The sequence below is a fragment of the Ornithodoros turicata genome, chromosome 10, assembly GCF_037126465.1.
Source record: "Ornithodoros turicata isolate Travis chromosome 10, ASM3712646v1, whole genome shotgun sequence".
NCBI classification, from domain to species: Eukaryota; Metazoa; Arthropoda; class Arachnida; order Ixodida; family Argasidae; genus Ornithodoros; species Ornithodoros turicata.
In genome coordinates this window covers 6568263-6589222 of record NC_088210.1, presented here as the reverse complement: position 1 = coordinate 6589222, position 20960 = coordinate 6568263, and the positions used below count along the sequence as shown (strand labels likewise).

Genomic DNA, 20960 nt, shown 5'->3' with positions numbered 1-20960 from the left:
CTGACTAGCAAAATTCGGCAACGGATCTTTTCCGGATTTTTTTCCGGATGGACATTCCAGCATTTAGAAAATAAAATGGCTTTCAATGGGGATTGTCTCCCATTCTGTCATTTCACTTTTGCCCCAAAACCAGTAATTAAAGAGCACATTAATTAATTTTAGGCAATTAGTCAAGTAGTAGTGTGCAGGCGCTGCAGTTTGTCCATGATTTCCACAAGACCGGGGCGCTGCTGTTGCTCCTTATCGTGGCAGATAAGGGGGAGCCGCGTTACAGGGAAGAAGGCAGTTGTTTGTCGGCAGTGCTCGCAGGGGGTGACTGTACCGTTGGACAGAGGATTTCCTTTGTTTGTACGAGAAGACGTGATTCAGAAACGTAAGTCGTGTCCTTAGTACTTATTAAAAAGGCTGTCGGTTCCCTCGAGTCTGTGTCTTTCAATGTAGAGGCTTGGGTAAAAGACTGGTCGGGCTCTACCCCGGGTGGGATTTAGCGGGCGGAATCCGATTAGACGAGCAGTTACATACCCTCTTTGAGAGGATGTCGGCCTGGCCATATAACTCAACTCCAAAAACAGCATCCATGCTGTTCCGACAGCTTCTTTTTTTTTTTTTTCTGAAGTATTTTGTGAGTAAAAAAAAAAGAAAATAGTCGGTGTAATCATAGATAATTCAGAGACCCCCCAATATCCACCACATTGCAATTTCAACGGAAGTCATTACGTGACTTCGTGATAAGCGATTGAGCTCAGATGGTCGCCTAAACCTCTGCAGCAAAGGTGAATCCAGCGCTACTTTTTATACGAAGGCACGGTGTACATGTACCACGGCCCATGATTCCCTGATCTAGTTTTGGATCTGTCAGTATCAACTTCAAGGTGGTCCCCAAAAATGGTCTTTCAGACATTAAAATGCTTCTTGTAGCACAGGCCTGGGAGTTTCACATTTGCTGTAAACAGCAGTATTTTGGAGGCAGTTTGCATTATGTCATTCTTTTGCTGTATAGAGTGGTAAGCAAACGATAAGTGGTAAAATCATAAAATTCGAGGTCCCGTATGTTACGTATGCTAAACGGAAGAGTAACTGTTGGCTTCTTGAGGAAGAGCGAGGGTGTCGGAGCGAACCGAAAACCGGAACCGAAAAAAAAAGCGCTATTTTGGTGTGAACCGGAACGGAATCGAAACCGTATACGTTTTTTTCGCTCAGGAGGGAAACCGAAAAATATATTTAACGGTTTTCGGTGAATGAAAGTGTTCCGCGATTTGCGTCGTACTCGTGCGGTGGTGCTTGCTGGCTAGACAGTAGCAACAGACATTCGGATGGGACGCAATCACTCCTTCCCAGCAAGAAAATACTTTACGTATGACATCACGACAAACAAGTCCGTTTGTAGCATGCGCTTCAATAAAGGAGAAAGCCCATTTGAACAGACAGTAACCTACAGGTACCAGGAGCTACCAATTTCACAGATATATTGACACGTATTGATATTAAATACCGTGTATGCGGAATAAACAGGTTTACATTCTGTAACATTGATTTTTTTTTGTGTGTGTGTGGGGGGGGGAGTGAATATTCCCAGCAGAAGCGGGACCGGTTAAAAACCGGTATGAACCGTTATTTTTTTTGCTCCGGAGCAGAACCAGTACCGGATCGTTTATGATGTAACCGGAACAAAAAACGTTTCGGTTCGACACCCTGGGAAGAGCTCATTGAACCGTGAACCTTTACAGAAGCACAGAAATCACTTCACTTTTCTTGATCTTTTCTGCTTTAACCCAAGCAGTTACCAAAGTGCTAAAGTGCACCACAAGAAATGATCCATTTTGACAGATGCGTGAATACTGCAAAATCCGATCGTATAAAACTTCCACCCTGCGCAACGGTGGCAATGCTGGCAACCAGCCGCGGTCTTTAAGTTGCTTTGATGTCGTTACGATACAGCTATCTGATTAGTTTGGAGAAGTGTCGTCTGCCGCACAGAGAAACGGAAAAAAAAAAAAAAAGACAGGAAGGCTCTCGAAACCATGGTGACATCGCTGGCGACATTTTTCGTCCTCCCTCTCCTCGTTTCGCCCTGCAGTGCTAGTCGAGTAGGAACACGTGTGTCAATGCTGGGGTGCATATTTTATAAGAACAATATTGTGTAGAGAGAATTTTTTTGCATTACTCGGCAAGTCAGGTCACATCCTTTCCTAATGCGTCAGAGACAGAAGATCTTTGAGAGATGTTTCTGTGCCACTTTAATGCGCCGCTCATAGCCTCATAGTTGCTTCGTGGCATTAACACGGAAATTAAAAAAAAAAAAAAGGCCATTTGCTCGCCTCAATTTACAGGCTTTCCACCACGGACATATGGAAATCCCCGAGTCCTTAATCTTGGTGGTTAACAGAGTCACTAATACAGAGTGAAAGACCAACAGTGATATGTGCACAGCGGCACCGTTCTGCACCCCTTGTTCCTTAACCCTTTGAGGGTGGGCAAAAATTAAAGGCACGTATCAAAATGGATAAGGCCTTCAAAAGCAATGTACACAGCTGATGAATTGTGGAAAGGTATTTGTAGAGTATTTCGACGAACATTCCGCAACCTTTTGATAGTGATATTGCTCATATTTCCACATTGGTTATGCATAACGGAACATGTTTTGCATTTTTCTGATCGTCAGGAAAGGTTCATGAGAGTGCGGTACTAGTTGACTCCGCAGCTGCCTGCGGCGTGGAATTTCTCGTACTCAACGCATATGAATTATGTGGACTTCCGTAGCTGAACGTGCCGCGTTGCTTGTTCGCGCAGGCGAAAGGCCTCCTGCGCATTCAGCCTCCCTGTGACAGCATCTGCAGTATGAGCGATGCTCCCCGCTGTATATCGCCGCCAGCGATATTATCAGCATGCTTGTAAAAATACCTCCCAGGTGGCGCCACACTTCCCTGGAGAAGACTCGAGCAGCCGAACATGACTCCCAAAGCAGTGTCGCAGCACCACAAAGAGAGGGAGCAAAAATTGAAACAGAGACCTTCGGACACACCGGTGCACCCGTACCCTTCAAAGGGTTAAATGTAACTGTAAAGTAACTGGTAACTAGATAGCTATATTTAAAAAAAAAGCTAACGTAATTGAATTGTAACTCAGGTTCTATTTTCTCAAGCTAGCTGTATGGTAACTTACTTACTTAGTGCTTGGCATTTGAGCAATTCACTTTTCAACAGTTTTAAACGGTGTGAGCTCCATGGCTACTGGGGCCTTCAGAAGGCAGGATGTAAGGAAATCCTGGCCCTGCCAGGACAGAGCTCAAAGAATTTAGCCACAATTCTTGAGACAGTGATACACCATATCGAAAACACCGGAAATTGGTGCTAGGCAACATTGGGATGGTTGCTTCCAGTATTTCTTCTGCGTCTACTAAATCGAGCAAAAAAATTGATAGTTGTATATCGTGTACTGCTTCCGGAAATCTCATCAGCGCATATACCCTTCCGGGGAAGCCATTCCTCCTCTAGTTTGTCTGTCCTGTACAAGAGCTTTGACATTCTGAAATCATCATTGAAAAGTTGAAATGAAAAAAAAAAAAAGCACCTGAATTGGAAGCACCCACACGCCACAATTACAAGGTGCCGCAAGAAACAGGGTCAAAATATGTGTGTGTTTAACGTTGGTGCTGGATTTTTACACGTGCTCACTGCCAGCAGAGAATGTTCGAATCACGAAAGCGACGCGTTGACGGGCATCTACAAAACGTGCTGTTCTTTCTCTCGTTCACGTAATCCGAGACACAAGCGATGAGTTGCGATAATTATCCGTTTCAAAGGCTGTACCAGCCTCCCGTTTCATAGCCTATGATTTGATTTTGTCTAGTTCCGGCGCAGACTTTTACACGCAGAGCGTTTACAACCAAATCGCAGTCGAAGGCTCGTGTGCCAAGAGATAAGTCGACAAATGATGTAGTTATATTCACAGCAAGCGAGCATCGGCATATAGGAGAGCGGGCTGTTTCAGTCATTGCACGTCTCCGCTTTTGCGAACGATGATCCAGAAAGATGGTGTATCTTCAAAAAAAGAAAACAGGGAAGATATCGTGATAAGCCGACCGAATGGAATAGAGACCATGCCTCAGGAGCAGGAGCGACGAAAATGTCAGATGTCAGACGGACCACGCCTTGTTGGGTCCTCTCACAAACGGAGCCTCACACATGAAAACGTGCTGTACACGTAACCCCTCCAAAAACTGTCCCATATCTTGTCGTGAGAGGAAGCGCGCGTGGCTGCTTCGGGATGAGGAAACTCATACATTACACAGAACACGGCCGTCTCAGTTAAATCGTGGACAAAACGCATTAAGGGCCACAATTTGTCTTTCGGCACAAGCTTACTCACCGCAGAAAATGAGCCAGCCTTCAACACGACAAGGAAACTCGGGCAACCGTCGTTTTGCCATCAACGATTACACGCACGGCTACACAATCACGGTGCATTCAAGATCGTCTTCGCATGGTATCCATCACACCAAAGGCGGCACACACACACACACGCGGGTTATTTAACCCATCACAGCTGAGAAAACTACCACAAAAAATGATGTCGTTTATGTGACACACAAGCACGAAGAGCGTGGTCACAGGAGATAGCGGCACAGCACTGGGTCACTTATGTATTCAGGCGTTGACTTCCGATCAAGTTCACTTTGGAGGGAACTGAGTAGAAATAAGAACACCCGAAGCCGGATCGCAAAGCGCTCCTCCTCCACTGGTTCCTGCAGTCACTAATTCCGTGACTCATCTCCAACCGCGCCGGGGCGCACGTGTTCTCTAGGTGGCTAGATTCCGAAACTAGCAGCTCTGGCAGCGCACTGTTCACAAACTTTATAACGCTTTTTGATGTTTCAAAATATGATGTTCATCAAGAAATGGAGCATACATACTGCACGGAACTTAAGTATACAGGGAAAGCTCGCAGTTGTTCGTGCGCCTTTCGAGTTGTACGGCTTTTTCTTTTTTCGCGGTCCCAACCTTCGGCATAACACACACACACATTGACACACACATTATGCTACGCTTTGCTCCTACTCAAAATATATGTCTAGTACTATGTAAAAAAAAGAAAAACTCCGACTTTCAAAAATTGAAAATCGAATTTTCAAAAATTGAAAATCAGCTTCGCTGATGTCTCCATGACTTCCTAATGAATTGCGCATACTGGTAGCAAAGTCAATAGCAGACTACGGCGCCACGGCAACCACACCAGTTACAATCATTAACACATTTTTATGCAGGGTGTCTTTTTTATCCTTTCCAGATTTCTGTTTCTTTTTGTTTTGTTTTTTAAGCTGTGAGATCAGCACTGATGCGATTTTACGTAGCCAAGCCAGGAGCGGATCCAAACAATTGCGTTTGTCTTTTGTAAGGGGGGTTCTGTGAGGAAGCGCGTAATATGGGGAGGGAAATATAGGGAAAACAAACGTTTAACTTAACGTTTACACACACACACACACACACACACACTGTGTTCGCATTTGGGCCATGCTGACGTCCTGTGGAAAGCAGCATGCAAGTCCTGGGCGACTAATTGCCTAATATTCATCAATGAACTTTTTAATTGAATGCGTTCACAAAAAAAAAAGAAAAAAAAAGAAATAAAACAGTCGGGGGCAACAACCATTATTTGAATCGACCCTTCTTCTTACATTTTCTGAAACGAATATGTACGAGATATAGATCGCCAAAATTTGGTATGCAAATGAAGCGAAACCGAAACTACACAATTTCGAGCGCAGAAACGACATTGCTTCGGCTTATATGCGTGGCTTCAGTTTCGGCTGACTTGCACGTCAAAACTTGATGGCTTATATCTCAAAGCACGTGCTCCTTTGAATAGAAGGGCAGAAAATTCAGTGAACCGCTGAAACCGAGAACCGAGAACCGAGAAAAAAGTACAGCCCTATTCGAAATATCAGCGGCTCTAGTCCTGAGGCACTTCCGTTAACGCGCTCGTTTTTATAAGGATGCTTAAAAGAGAGAATGGACTTAAATGGTTGCTGGCTCCAATTCTGCTATCTCGCGTTTCCCCTAAAACATAGATAAATTAACGAATTTTCGGAAGTTAGTCCTCCAGTAATTACCCCTTTCCCACGGGATGTCAGCTGGCCTCATAACCCACCTGTGAAAACCGTATCTATAGGTAATTCGCGGGACTTCAGTATAAAAAAAAATTTAGATGAAGAAGAAGAAAAAAAAATAGCCCCGTAATTTCCCTCCTTTCTCCGTGAATTTGTACGTGACCAACCATAAGCCGAAACCACATCGAGTTCCTTGTGTGACAAATCCATTAAAGGTGAGCATCTCATTAATGGTTTTTTTTTTTGTACGATACGTATTTTTATTTTTAATAAAAAGCTATTACAGCTGCATAAATTTTATTTTCTCAGGTGGGTCATACGACCAGGCGAACGTCCTGCATGGTGGTGAAAGGGCTCGCCGTTGTCGGCCTCACAGAGGTGGGCAACGTCATGACTCACACACTGGGGGAATGTGCATCCTGGGCCGACTTCTTAGGGAACTGTGCCGACGTATGTCTGACAGCATATGTGAAAAACGCTGGAAAAATCGCAGATAGCACAGCCGGCTCCGGGATTTGAACCCGGGTACCTCCTAGTCTCGACTTGACAAGGCCAGCACGCTAACCACTGAGTCACAGGAGCTGGTAACATCCTGTATGAGATCGCATGCAACTACTAGACGGATAATTACATAAAATTAATTAATTATAACTTATCAAAGGGGCGCTAAACAGCTCCACGAATATTCTCCACGTATTACGCTGTATGAAAGAACGTGGCTCACGGTATCCAATTATGAAATTCATTTACTTCTAGCGAGCGTCTTTACCACGAAACAATGCCATTGAAAGAGCATAATCCGCGTGAGTCTCTCCTTCCTACTCGGAGAGCGCCCACGTCAGACGTCTCGCACATTATGCACAGTCACTGGAGATGGGGGAGATTTCGGACACCTAGCCAATGACGGCCCCCGTTGACACAAGCAGCAGCGCGTGGGGAGAACGGGTTGTGGGAACATCGCTGTGACTTCGCAGAGCAATACAGCGCTGAAAACATAGTGGACACATGACATGGGATATATTGTGGGATAGCTCGAAGCTAGAGGCGAACAAGGTCGCGCCCGAAAGCCACGTTCTTGAGGGGGTTACGATGGTCCCTGAAAGGGACGCGACCTTCGGTCCTATTTTTCTTTCAATACGAGGAGGAGGAGGAGTGTCGTTGGGAGGAACCCGAGAGGTCTGCCTGCCTGATTAGGCGGCATGTTTCTCGGGAAGGGAAAGGTGGTGGAGAGGAGGAGAGGAAAGGGTGAAGTGGAAGACCGAGCGGAATCCGCTCGGGGGGAGGATAGCTGCGTCCATGGGCCGACTTCAGGGGAACTGTGCCTATTATACGCCTATTACACATCTGGGGGAAACCCAGGAAAAACCCCAGCCGGCACAGCCGGCCCGCGGATTCGAACCGCGGACCTCCCAGTCTCCAAGCGCACGCGTTACCGCTGCGCCACCGGAGCTGGTACTTTCAATACGCTAAGTAACCGAGCGTTCTGCGCATATCTCCTCTCCCGGTTGCTCCACTCGGGAAGCCCCATTGGCTACGGCGGCGCCCTCCCTCTCACTGCCTCCTCTCATGCGCAGAGACGCACTTGCACAGCGTATAGGAGGCAGCGAACAAGTACCCATTCGTGGAAACCAGGTTCCCCCTTCCGATTTGTTTCGGTTTCAGTCTGTCTACCAACGTCATGATGACGTATCTCTGGTAGAGGTCAATAGGCGTCCCGCATTTTGAATGGTTGATGGTGCGCGGCGTCAAAATGACGTATGGCTATTGTCGCCAGGGCATCGCAGGGCGGGGCATGAGCTCGAAAGAGTGCAGTGAATATTCGGTCGGTTTGGAGCAATTATTTACTTTTTGCGTCAAAAATTTTTGCTAAACGTCACTGTAGGAAACGAATCACACTGCGTTAGAAAAAAGTGCACCTTGCATACCTGTTTGTTGCCCCTTTAATTAGATGTTTTCTGGAAAACGAGAGATAGCAGAATTGGAGCCAGTCATTATTCCAATCCGTCATCCTTATTCAACACCCTGGGAAGAGAATGTACCTTGAGATAAAAATTCCACAAGTATGTTATGTTATGCAAATGAGCCGCAACCAGAAGAACGCACTTCTGGAGCGCAGAAGTAGCACGACCTTCGCCGTATCTGGGGCAGAGGCCTAAGAGCGGTGGTGCTGCTACTGAACGAGCTCGCCGTTCTCGTCCTCCCAAGGTAGCCAAAAGCACGACTAACGCTCTCTTGGTATTACGGGAAGAAAACTAACAGAGGCTCTTTGGCTGCACGTTGAACATATGTTTGTAAATCCCAAATGTCGCCACACCATCATTGGACTGCTGTTTCGGCCATATTGGGCCTTCATCAGCAATGCGTAGGTGGGCGACGTATGTTATGTATGTTATGTTACAAACATATGTTCAACGTGCAGCCAAAGAGCCTCTGCTAATTTTTTTCCCGTAATACTTCACTGCCTTTTCACTGGGCTTTCAGAGGTGAGTTTCTCACCTTAACGGAAGGACATCACGTTCCATATGACCTTCCGACGCCACTCGCTCAAACGTCGCCCACCTATGCATTGCTGATGAAGGCCCAAGAAGGCCGAAACAGCTGTCCAATGCTGGTGTGGCGACGTTTGGGACTTACAAGCTCTGTTGGTATATACGTCCGGGGCCCACTTCTAAAGGATCTGTGCGACACATGACTGACAGCGTGAGGAAAATAAAGAAAAAACCCCAGAGAGCACAGCCGGCACCAGGATTTCGAACCCGGATACCTCCAAGACCGGTCTATCTGGCCAACAGATTGGCACCCACTCCAATCAGCTTCATCGCTCCAAACCAGAGTTCGAGGTAACTCGTTACTGTAACTAAGTTCCTCCTTTTTTTTTATTTGTTTGGCAATTTGTAACTTAACTCGGTAGTTTTGCGCCGTGGTAACTTTCAGAGGAACTGGTTTCTTTTTCAGGTAACTTTATCAAGTAACTTAAGCTAAGTTCCAAGTTACTTTTAATTCGCTTTTCACTCACGTCCACTTATTTTCTCGCTTTCTCTTCGGTTCTTTCATGGCATTTTATGCCACAGAACGTGATATTCAATCAATGACAGTATTCTATTCCGGAAGTAAGAACCGCTGCCACTGAAATGAAGCTGAACCATTGTGCGCCCACAGTGAGTAAGATGCAAAGCGTTCTAATTGTTCGACATAAACGAAAATGATCTGAGCGTGTTGCACTCCTCCGCAGGCAACTCAAGGTCTAACTCAACTGTTCACGCTTGCTGCACTCGGGTAGCTCTATTTTCTGCCTGAAGTAACTTGGAAGTAACTGGTTCTCTTTTTAAGTTACTCCGTAACTGCGAGTTACATTTCAGGCTGAAGAACTTGGTTATTAACTTAGTTACATTTTTCACACGGTAACTTAACTTCTAAAGAGTTCTTTTTGACGGGTAACTTCGCAATCTATGCTCCAAACCACGTAGCCCTCTCACACGAAATGCCTGTCCCGCTTTCTGCGCCCGAGGAGTGCGTAGTTGCGGTTTTGGTGCATTTACACGTCAAAATTCGGGAATTTATACGCGTATCTCAACGTACATTGGCTTCTCAAGGGTATTTAAATAATGGCGATGGATGCTAATTAATGATCTGGCCCCGGTTCTGCTATCTCGCATTTCCCAGCAGGTATCAAATTGGAAGTTAACTAATGAACAATAGCTATAATGACTCGTCCAGTAGCTGTACACTGTCCTACAGGATGCCCACCTGCGAAAAAGGACGTTTACTTTTTTTTTTTTTTGATTGGGTGTTAGCGCCGCGAAGCAACTGTGGCTATGAGCGACGTACAGATGTGGACAGACGGAGAGAGGATAGCAGGAAGGAGTGGGGGACAGGGGCGTTAGTATGCGTCCTGGGCCGACTTCAGGGGGAACTGTGCCGACATTCGTCTGGAAAGTCTTCGGAAAACCCAGGGAAAACCTCAGACAGCACAGCCGGCGGTAGGATTCGAACCCACCACCTCCCAGTCTTCAGCACGACCTTGGTTACCACCAACGAGCGGACGCCTTAGCCCACTCGGCCATGCCGCTGGTAAAGGACGTTTATGCAGCTTTAATTGCTTCTAATAAAAAATCTGCGTCGAAGAAAAAAAAAAACCGTTTAAAGTGGTGACACGCTCGTACATTCCGTCGAACAAAACAGAGACATGAACACCTATAGAGAAACGTTAACGGCATCCTTCTTGACCGTGTTCTCACGAGGAATCACAGGTGCCGTGGTCCACATAAATATTTTCCCGGTCGACGAACATGTTCTCATGGCACTTGATGTAATCTGCCTTATACAATCACGTTCGCCGTCAGTGGCAAATATTACCCACGGTTGTTAGGGGCGCGGTAAACCGTATATACTGAATTCAAAACAGGAAGCTACCTTTGGATTTCGCTGAAGAGCACGCCACCGTATACTGCGAGTCAGTCGCATTTTCCTTTCGTGGTGTTTGTTTCGAGAGATTTCCTTCTCCCATGTTGTAAAAGACGGAGTCTGGCCACACTAGTAGAGGAGCGTCTCAAATTGAGTCACGTCTTCGTGTCGTCCCTATGTGTGGCTTTTACATTATGCACTCTTAAAAAAAGGGGTGTACTTTAACTTCTTTCCTTGCCACATATATCACTACCCTTTTTGGACACTCTTAAAAATGAACTTCACCGCATAGCACACTCCTAGCCAACCATCATCTCGAATGATAGCTTTATCGGGGGGCGTACGCCATTTTTGTGACAATTATGAACAGCATAAGTGTCACAAAAAAGGCGTACGCCTACCGTTTTGAACAAATCAGGGCACATAGCGATATCATTGGAGTTGATGGTTGGCTAGGAGAGTGCTATGCGGTGAAGTTCAATTTTAAGAGTGGAGAGTCATATTACTCTCCAGCAGTGTTGTGCGTAGCGGCGCTACTGTAATCGCTACTTTACTTTTTTCAGTAGCGGAGGTGTAATTCCGCTACATTTGTCATTTGTAGCGAGAAAGTAACTTCCGCTACAATTTTGAGTAGCGGAACCGCCTCCGCTACCGCTACTTTTTAGGGAGAAAATAAAATAAATTAGAGGCTAGACTCTAGCGTCTAAAGGTGATTTTACTACATCTTTCGTATCGTATTCAACTGCGAAACAGGTTAGATGCATGGTATTCACTTTAGGTTCGACCGATTCATGTCAGACCAGAGCCTTCAAATCGCTGCTGTCTTAATTCCGAGGTTCAAGCTCTCATGGCTCACGGATGAAAACCAACGAAAGGAAGTAACCAGCTTGACCGTAAACGAAACGTTAAGGTGTTCGGTCGCCTCAAGTGAGCGCGCCGAGGAATCCACGAGCGAGCTCCATGCAGATGATTTCTTTTCTTTTAGGGAGTCAACTTCTACAGCAGATCCAGCTGATCGTGAGCTTACTCAGTACCTCTTTGTGTCAGATAACTTCAATTTGACATCGCTAAAGCAGGGTTATCCAAGAGTGCACGGGGCGTTCCTCAAGCTAAATACCGCCGTCCCGTCAAGTGCGTCTGCCGAACCAGTTTTCAGTGTTTGCGCCGATACGTTCACCAAAAAACGTGTTAGGCTTAGTGGACGGGAACTTTGAGCGGAAACTGCTCTTGAAGGTGAATGCAAGTGTGTAATGAGTTTTTCAGAAAGTACTGATCGCAAGAAATAAAGCACCAGCAAGAGCACATATCTTTGAATGTATCGTATCACATATTCATAGGCCTTCGGCGAGAAAGTAGCGGAAGGGTAATTGGCGCTACATCTTTTTCGTAGCGGTAGCGGTATTTCGCTACCTAAATTGAGTAGCGGGCACAACACTGCTCTCCAGTAGGGCGTTAAGAGGTCTGAACGGAGTGAGGAGGACTCCTTTTTGAGCGAAGTCTCAAAAAAGGAGTCCCCTCACTCCATTCAAACCTTCTAACTCCCTACCGCATTACTGCTAACGTCTCGCATTATTGCGAGATGGTGAACGGGGATATGTCCATCGCCAGGGGCGATACTCTACCCCATTGCTGGTGGTGATGCGGGAAATGAAATAATGAGCCCGTTCACAGTAAGGATCGAAGTCCTATGGTATCCAGAAAGGTCAAGAGAGCTTTGCGGGCAAAGCGTTGGTGGGCTGGACGTGGCCAGGGACCAAGCAATCTTGTGAGAGGGTGCGGAGAGCACGGTTCGTGAAGGTTGCTAGTGTTGGCAATGGAGAAGAATGTGCGCTGTCGGCCTGTTCGTTGCCCTCGACACCGCAAAGGACTGGATCCCATTGGAGGAACAGCCTGTGTACTGCTTCTTAGACAAGTTTATAAGCACACAGTATTAACACGTCCACAACTATACTGAGTGACAAGTCAAGAACTGCAGCACAGCGGTACACATCCGCCAGCGAAGAACGTAGTCCGTCAAAAGGGAGGGCGGACCGTACGAAAGACGCCGGCCGCCGATGGATGGCACCACGCGTATCTTTGGGGTAGTTTCATTTATAATCGACCAAGGGGCGCCGGTGACATTCTTACTTTCTTAAAGAAAAAATATATGTTATTCCTAATCCAAAAAGAAACAAAACAAGCCTAGTCGCAGGTCTCTGCGATATTTCGTTCTCGGTCGGCGAGGCTCCAAGTAAATGAGCGCGATTTGGGCAGTTCCAGCTTTTCCAAATTTGGCGCGCTGGATACTCCGAACGGCTGCTTTCTTCTGAAAGCAATTTTTTTAACTGACAGAATGGGTGGTGAAGATTTGCTTAAGACAATTAAAATCGGTGGCAAATCCCGAAAACATTTCGAAAAAAAATCGCGAAAACGCCTCCGAGGACGTTCGTAGCGCAACTTTGCCAATTTCTTACGTGGTCCCGTAATTTTCCAATATGACGAAACGTATATGAGATGAAACGGCTTTTTCTAATCTTTCGTTTAGTATATAGCGCGTTATCATACTTTCAGACATCCGTCCACAGTGACGCAGTAATCGCGAAAGGGTGCCAGAAAATCGTTGTTTTTAGGACCGTTTTTTTCAAAAAGGCCATCTTCAATTTTGTTTATATTTTGTGGAGACATGCCTTGGACATCGCTCTTTGATATTATAAAATACAATTTCTGCTTATTTTATTTCTTCAAGGCGCGCAAATTCTTTTTCCGCACCCTGGTCGTTTTTAATTCTAAGTGCCGGAGTGCACATTCATTTCTTTGAATTACCTTCGCGCACAAGTTCGGTATTACGTCATAATGAGACCAAGATTGTCACCCTTTTTCATGTATTGGTATTGTTTTGTGCCTTGGTTTGATTTGTGAGAAAGAATCCTACGTAACGGTGGTGTGGACCGACTTGAGTAGCGCCTTTGTGTCTGAGCTATATCGTCAGCTCGTTGCGATAATAATAATTTGTAGCGTGTCGTGCTATTTGTAGCAGTTTTTAAGGCAAAAGTGGTCTCTCAATACAGGTTTCCTCATGGGGCTGTTCAGAGGATCGTCTATGCAGTGTGATGCGACTCAGTGTACAGGTAAGTATCATGTTCCTCATCCACGGGATTCTACTTTACAGGAAGGAACCACCTCAGTGCACGCACTGTGGGTTAGCCTCTCTCAATTTTGCACATTTTCTAACATGTTCACATCTGAAACATATCTTATACACCTTAGGCTCCTTCACCCAGCAATATAATAATTATAGTTCTTTTTAGAATAGTTATTAATCTTTTCAATTTTTAGAAGATACAGGGATTGTAAACCCTGTTTTAAACTGATGTTTTAACATTTGTCCAATGCATTTATTAAACGTATTTATTTTTAACTAGTTGCATCCAAACCGATGTTCTGATGTATTGTGACCTTTGTTGTCGATGCACCATAAAATTTGGAATAATTATCATCAATACAGGTTACTTCACAGCTGCCTCGACATACTCACGAAATGGGTGCAGAACCTGCGTAACGCCCAGAAACTTTGATTACCATAGCGCCTCCAGAAAGTAAACGCATATGTGTCACGTGGGATTTTTAAAGGTATTCACAGTATATAATACCTTGTATTAACTGCTGTAGATCTATGCCGCCTCTACAGTACACTCTTAGAAATTAAAACTTGTCAGGGAACTGTGATCATTGTTTCAGTTAATCGGCATGCACATATATGCTATAAGTAGAAAATTCTTGAGAATGCACTTCTCTGGCTACTGATGTTGTTTACATCTACTGTTGATCACATCTACTGTTGATCACATTCATTTATCACATATTATATTCTTATATATTATTATTCTTATGTATATTATTACATTATCACATATTTGATCACATTAAATTTAAAATTCAGCATATATGAGAAAATATCACGAGGGAAGTTGCTATTCATTGCTCATTCCAACCTAAAATTGAGTGCTACAAATTTGGACAGTGTACCTGTCCATTGTCATACCTAATATATATATATTGTCATTGTAGGAAGGTCACAAAACAATGAATGTAGTCTTTTGCGACCTCCCTGCACGTTCATTGTATCCTGAAACGCATAAGTGCAAGAAATAAATGTTGAAATTGAAAAATGTATACTCTCTTTACTCATCATCAGTGGTCTTCTTTACAAAAGCATATCGTGTTAGACTTTTTTGTTTACGTTTCACAGATGGGGTACACGAGGGCCAAAATGACAAAATCACAACTGTTTCAAGCTCCAAATCGTCCTGTTGCAATTTGCAGACCATACGTGTGTAGTGCAACAGGGCCCTTGCAGGCTTGCACATCAAAATGTAAGATGGGAGTCACAGTTAATGCAAAGTGTTTCCTATGAGAGACTTCGATGCTGAACAAAATTGTGCAAACTGCGGAAGGTGCCATATAGAAGGTCTTCAGAAAGCGTGTCTGGTCTTGCAACGGTGCTACGGCGCTCCCTTTTAGATGACGATGATGCTGATTGGAGTTTCAGATGTGCAGCTGCATTTTTTCGAACGTGCTCCACATAACAAGCATGACAAAGTCAGCACTGGATAGCAGGCCCCCGTCCCTAAGCAGCTTTGCTCAAGCTGCAGTTGTATTCAGCAAAAGCATGTGAGTACTCGAGAAGGACATTCAGTTTGGCACAACCGCGCCTGCAAATAATCAGAACAAACGAAGGAAGAAACAAACAAACATAGAAGGGCTGTACTTCAAAAAGAGATAAGTCCTGTGTCTCAAGAAGGTGTTACCACTTTCTAATTAATATAATTGATTAAGCTTGCATCACTACCTGGCGTGATCTAATTGCGTGAAGTAATTATTTGGGCTGCTTCGGTGTGTCCATATTTGTGAGGCAAGGCACCGCTGTCGTTCACTAAAATACTCTTTCTGCGGCGATGCTTGATATAAATCATACTAAACGCATACACGGCTAAAACAACGGCTGTGATTCTACAGAACGATCTCTTTCTGCCATGCGAGTATATCTTTTCCGGGACCGTTCGTTATGGAACAATTTTTGTCCAGAACGCAGCACGGGATGATATATACATGGTTGTTGTTAACCTCACATCGTTTCTTATTAAAATAGTGGCTGGGAAACGTGCTGTAGTACAATCCCCAGCGCTGCACTGCAGTGACGGTCGAGTTTCGGAATGCAAAACATAACTCACAGACGGGTATTGGTATAACGTAATTAAGAATAGAACGGCAGGACACCCGTGAAACACTGTGTTAGGATACATCAGTATACTGGCACCTTACAAAACTGTGTGATAACAAACAACGATCAACGCCTGCAGCGCAATAAATACTCACAATCTCCGTTGCCTCCCATTGTTTCCTATGGGCACACATAGCGCTTTAGGGCCTCCCAACATGGCGGCCCGAATGCACGCCTCTCCTCCACGAGCCCCTCTCCCATGCGCGATCCAGCCTATATACAGACTTGTGCCCGTTACCGAAAAAAAGGAACTAAATACCGTTACCCGTTACTTCAGAAAAAAGTAACTAAATACGTTACTCGTTACCAACATACAAAAGTAACGAGTTCTCGTTACTCACAGGTAACGAGTTACTTTTACGTTACCGCAGCATAGTTAAAGGAGCCAACAAACACGCCGTCACTTGCCTTCAACTCTTCATTAATGAGGAATTGCACTTCAGGAGAAGGGGTCTAGGACTTTTCGGTACAGGACATTTCGGTACAGGACCTTTCGGTACGGACATTTCGGTACATGGACCTGTCGTTACACGGACCTTTCGGTACGCGGACCTTTTGGTACACGGACATTTCGGTACACGGCCACACCGCTGGAAGGTGGTCTTCGGCTTCTTAGTCATAAAACGGTGACTGTTTCTTTTTTTTTTCGAGTACCTAAAATTGCGAGTACCTAGACTATGCATTAATCATGCAATGCGTTGTTTCAGTATATGTCATCCAAGGGAAATACTCGAAGCATCCCATGCACGATACATGTCTTTAGATGGTCGCCGCGAAAAGTATAATTTCCAGGCATTGCCTCTGCAGGGAGTGGCAGCAATAAGGCCGAAAAAATCGAATCTCCGAACAAACCGAAAGTCAAAATTCAAGGCTAAGGTTAGGTTAAATTTTCTTTATATGGTTAGTTCAAAAAGAGTGGTTACAGTTTACACGCGCTTGGACGGACATTATGTTGAAATCTTGTGCGAAAAAAATTGAACAATGTCTCTTCGGCCTTCAGATAGGTCGGTGTTTTGATTTTTCGGCCCTTCGTCTGTTGGCCATTTTAATCTTTTGGCCTTTCGTGTTTTGACCTTTTGATGGGTTTCCTTCTGCAGGACACATAAGGGCTCAAGAATGGTAGTAAATGTGGTGACGGGAGTGTAGATGTTCCCCTAAAATTGCCTGTATCTGCATGCTGCAATGATCGCAAAGTAGCCTTTCTGCAGTGCCTTACGGGTGGCAACCAGAAGGGCGTAGGAAAGAATGACCCCGGAGAAAACGTTCCCGGAAAAAAGTGCCCCGGGTATAGCAGGCGGGCATTTTTATCTTGCTTATTTTGTCCTACTCTCTTTCACAGAAGACATCCCAGATGCCCGTTGTTAATGTAGGTCGTCAAAAATGTTATGTACGTAAAAAAGGAAATGAAGAGGTTGCCGGACTTTTCAGCAAACGTATTTTCGTTGAAAGCCATTAAAAAAAGAAAAAAGAAACAAAGAAAGGTCATGGTAATTTTAATTTACAGTGAACAACGCAACGGACAACGAACTGATGTTTTCGTACGTGCAAAACCTTGTAATGCCCTTCCTTATACAGGGTGTCTTTTTTTATACAGATTTTTTTATTAAAAATCTATAAGAGTCCCAGATATGCCGTTTGGGTGACAATAGCTGGCAAAGAATATCTGCCGTCCCAGAGATGTTAGAAGTGAAAACAGGACGTCTGTAGCTCATACATTTTTAATAAAAAATCTGTGTTGAGAACAAAACAAAACGTTGTCATAACCAATAAGCCGAAGACCATATTCCAGCGGTATGGCCGTGTACCGAAATGTCCTTGTACCGAAAGCTCCTGTACCGAAATGTCCTGTACCGAACGGTCCGTATCCCCAGGAGAAGCTGATACTCGAAATTTGTCGTCCGTCCTTCGTGTTCCGTGTCTCTCGGCCCGTTACCATGAATCTATATCAGTTTGCCTGAACCTTCTCCCTTGTTTCCGAAGTGGGGGTGATCGGAGATTACGAAAACATAAGAAACAACACTGGTTTTCGTGCCACCCCAAGCAGCAAAATGTACTGAAAGTCGGGTGCAATAGGGGTGGACGGGTAGGTGGAAGGCCTTGAACAAACTCGTGAAACTAAGGAACATCGATAAGACACATACCGTCCACCCCTATTGCACTCGACTTTCAGTACATTGTGCTGCTTGGGACAGATCACCAACGGTTCCCCAAAACACACGAGGGGCTGCGTCATAATTTAGAGCGCTCAGAAGCTTAGCAAAGATAAGAAAAGTCGAAACGCGTTTTTTGTAGCCATAGCACAATTGGTGACCATTCTTGGGAAGGACTGATGGTCGGAGATTACGGAAACAAGAGAAAGGACAACAGCACACAGTGAGGGACTGCAATAATACTTTGAGTCACACGTCACGCAAGTCAAATCTGCAGGCATTGCACCACACGGAATGCCGAAATGTGCTCCCCGTGCTCAAGAAAAGGAACGAGTAACGTCAGTAACGAGTTACCAATTTTTGTAACTGATTCCGTTACTATTACTATGTTTTAAAAAGTAACTGAATCGTTACTTCGTTACCAAAAAAAGTAACCGTTACCAGGTAACGAGTTACTTGTAACGAGTTAGGCACAACTCTGCCTATATACATAGAGATCAGTGTCCGAGACCAATGCAGATCGCGCGTTATTAAATCTGTTTTACCGTATGAGACGCCAGCTCCCTTTTTGGTCCCTCTGCTGCGCACGCGAATTTTAAGAGATACCAGAGCGAGCATATACTGAAATACAAAGTGTTGGAGTACGTTCATCATGTGTAGCGTGGCGTATCAATCTTGCAACGGTGACAGTCCTTGCAGCTAGCTTGCGAGTCTGCAAACGTTCCTGCCATCCCATCCTGGCGAATATCGTGTAGAGCACTGCACGTGCCCGGGCTTACCCAAGCCCGAGCACGGCCCGCGTGGCCAGCACTGCGTGCTCTACTTGAAAAACTACGACGGGACTGCCGTGTTTTTCGACCGCTACGGACTTCCCCGCATCGAGGCAAACCTTCGAAGGCCTTTACGAGTGAGTGGGTATAACGACAAGTGTATTCAATCGCCTTTTTCGCCTTACTGCGGGCTTTTTTGCATCTACGTAGCCACGCGCATGTCGAAACACACACAGCTTAAAAAATTGTGTGTCCGTGTTTTCCTGTAGCCTCGAAGAGAATGACGAAACAATAAAACGTCTCCTCGTGAGCGAACTCGCTTCGTAGAATAGTATATTTTTCATGACATACATAAGACGCTTGAGAAACGATCTTCCAAGGTGATGACACGACGCTCTTCTTCGGCCACCGTGACGTCCAGGGAAGTGTGGAGAAGCCAGTAGCGACGGACGATGGGTCCCACATGGACGAGACACGGATCAACTGCCTCTCCTCGTTTATACGTTTCCAACAGCTGGAGCTTGTAATCTACGAAACGCTTCATTTTCTTTGTAATCTTCCCACTGGTGGTGAACAGACGTAAAGGAGATCGTCTTGAGAATCGAACCAAAGTCACCCTCGCAGCCATCGCCGCGAATATAATCGCGTAATCGTAGCAAGGCCCGATACATTCGCGTTTGCATAAAGGTCGCAAACCTCTGCTCGGACCTGATGATTGAGACGAAATGGGAGTATCGAGCTTTTTTATTTATCGTGAGAGGTTACATGACAGAGAGAGAGAGAGAGAGAGAATTAGTCTCCAGCTTTGGCTTCGTAGCCGGGAAAACAGCCCAAATACTGACAAAGGCTCGAGTCTAGCCAATGGCTGGGGTTCCTCGACCAGAGTCCACCACAACGACAGGTGGTCAGCTGATCGCCGATCCGCAAAAAGAAGGTCTTCGGAGGAGGCTTGAAGGTTAGGACCAGGGGTAGATGTCTCGTCAGTAGCCATTCGTAATCTGCGTGGATTGAAAGCAGTGTGAGAAACTCGTGCTTTTATTCAATCAGAGTAAAACTGATAGTCCATCTTCTCCATCTTCCTCTAATAGTCAAAGTCATTCGCAATATACGTCGAATGGTACCATCCGACAGTCGAAAAACGGGCGTATCAATCGGTCCGTCCAATGCTTTTGGTCTGGCAAAAAAAGAAAAAAAAAGGAAGAGTGTTTGGTGACGGAACAGATAAAAAAACGATGGAAAACGTGTACCTTTAGACCAGAATCCACCACAGTTGTTGCAGAAGCTTGTTGCAGCCTAGAAGTGGGCGCTGTCAATCTCCTGAAACACGTGAGGTGGGAAAAAACCGACTTCACGCAAAAATCGCGAGCCGTCGCACAGAAGTCGTCCCTGGACGCACTAGTTCCTCTCACACACTAACGTCTGTGAATGTGTTTGGACGGGTTTTGACACGAACCCCGCGATAAGAAAACATCATAGGTTCTCAGCAAGAATTAGTGTAGTGGTTAGTGTATCACGACCAGTGCGGGAGGTTACGAAACCCCCTCTGGGTATTCTCGTCATATAGAAGACGGCCCAGGACGCACCGGAGTGTTAGCTAGATATTAGTCTAATGTTTTGTTCAATTTGGAGTTGGTTGACATCGTTGCTATATGTGACATCGCAACGAAAAAAGGCACGAAAGACGGGAGGGGCAAAGTACAGACGACACTGTCGCAATGCGGATCGAAAGCCCATAAGGGGCATTCATCCACGACGTGAGGCGTTTCTTGAAGAAAAAAAAATCAAATCGAGCGATTCTGCCCTGTTGCTTGTCCTATATCGGATATTATTTTTCAGGAAACGATCGCCACATATCATGAAACACGCGGGGACTTTTCAAACCGTCAAGCATCTACTCCGATAGCCTGTCAGTATAGCAGTACGACCCCTCTTTGTGCATCGGAAAACCCGAAAGAGAGCTCATGAACGTCCTTGTGAATCGAGTGACGGTGTAGAACAAAGTGTAGGCATCTATAGACCAACTCAAGAGAGGTCTTTGTATGTATTCAATAAAGATGGTTCCATGAAAAACACAGAGTCTCGTCAAATTTATTCGGACTGTTTAATGCGTAGTCTTTCGATAACCAAACGGTGTTTCCATAAATCAGTGACAAAGTTCAAGATGCAAAATGTTCAAATGTGCAAAGTTCTGCTTGCAAATGTTGCTGTTTCTGCAGTGCGTACTTAATATGAGCAACGGCACGAGCGAGAAGGTCCACGATGTCTGCAGA

General features: G+C 45.2%; 1 protein-coding gene and 1 long non-coding RNA gene across 4 annotated transcripts in view; one reads left to right on the top strand and one right to left on the bottom strand.

Annotated features, from left to right (window-relative positions):
• Window positions 1–4820, bottom strand: part of LOC135370382 (disabled homolog 2-interacting protein-like) — a 111630-nt gene extending 106810 nt beyond the window's left edge. Inside the window, exon 1 of one of the 2 annotated variants that reach the window (XM_064604119.1) lies at window positions 4369–4820. In XM_064604119.1, the coding sequence (XP_064460189.1) occupies window positions 4369–4429 (61 nt within the window). In that variant the 5' untranslated portion in view covers window positions 4430–4820. The remainder of the gene's footprint in view (window positions 1–4368) is intronic. The other variant, XM_064604120.1, reaches the window with a different exon arrangement.
• Window positions 289–20725, top strand: LOC135370383 (uncharacterized). Of its 2 annotated transcripts, XR_010415323.1 has the most exons (4): window positions 289–373; window positions 13558–13617; window positions 13995–14119; window positions 20527–20725. It is a non-coding gene; the product is annotated as an uncharacterized LOC135370383 (long non-coding RNA). The 2 variants fall into 2 exon arrangements; XR_010415322.1 differs by lacking the exon at window positions 20527–20725 and having other exon boundaries at window positions 13995–14305.
• Window positions 20726–20960: the final 235 nt, after the last annotated feature.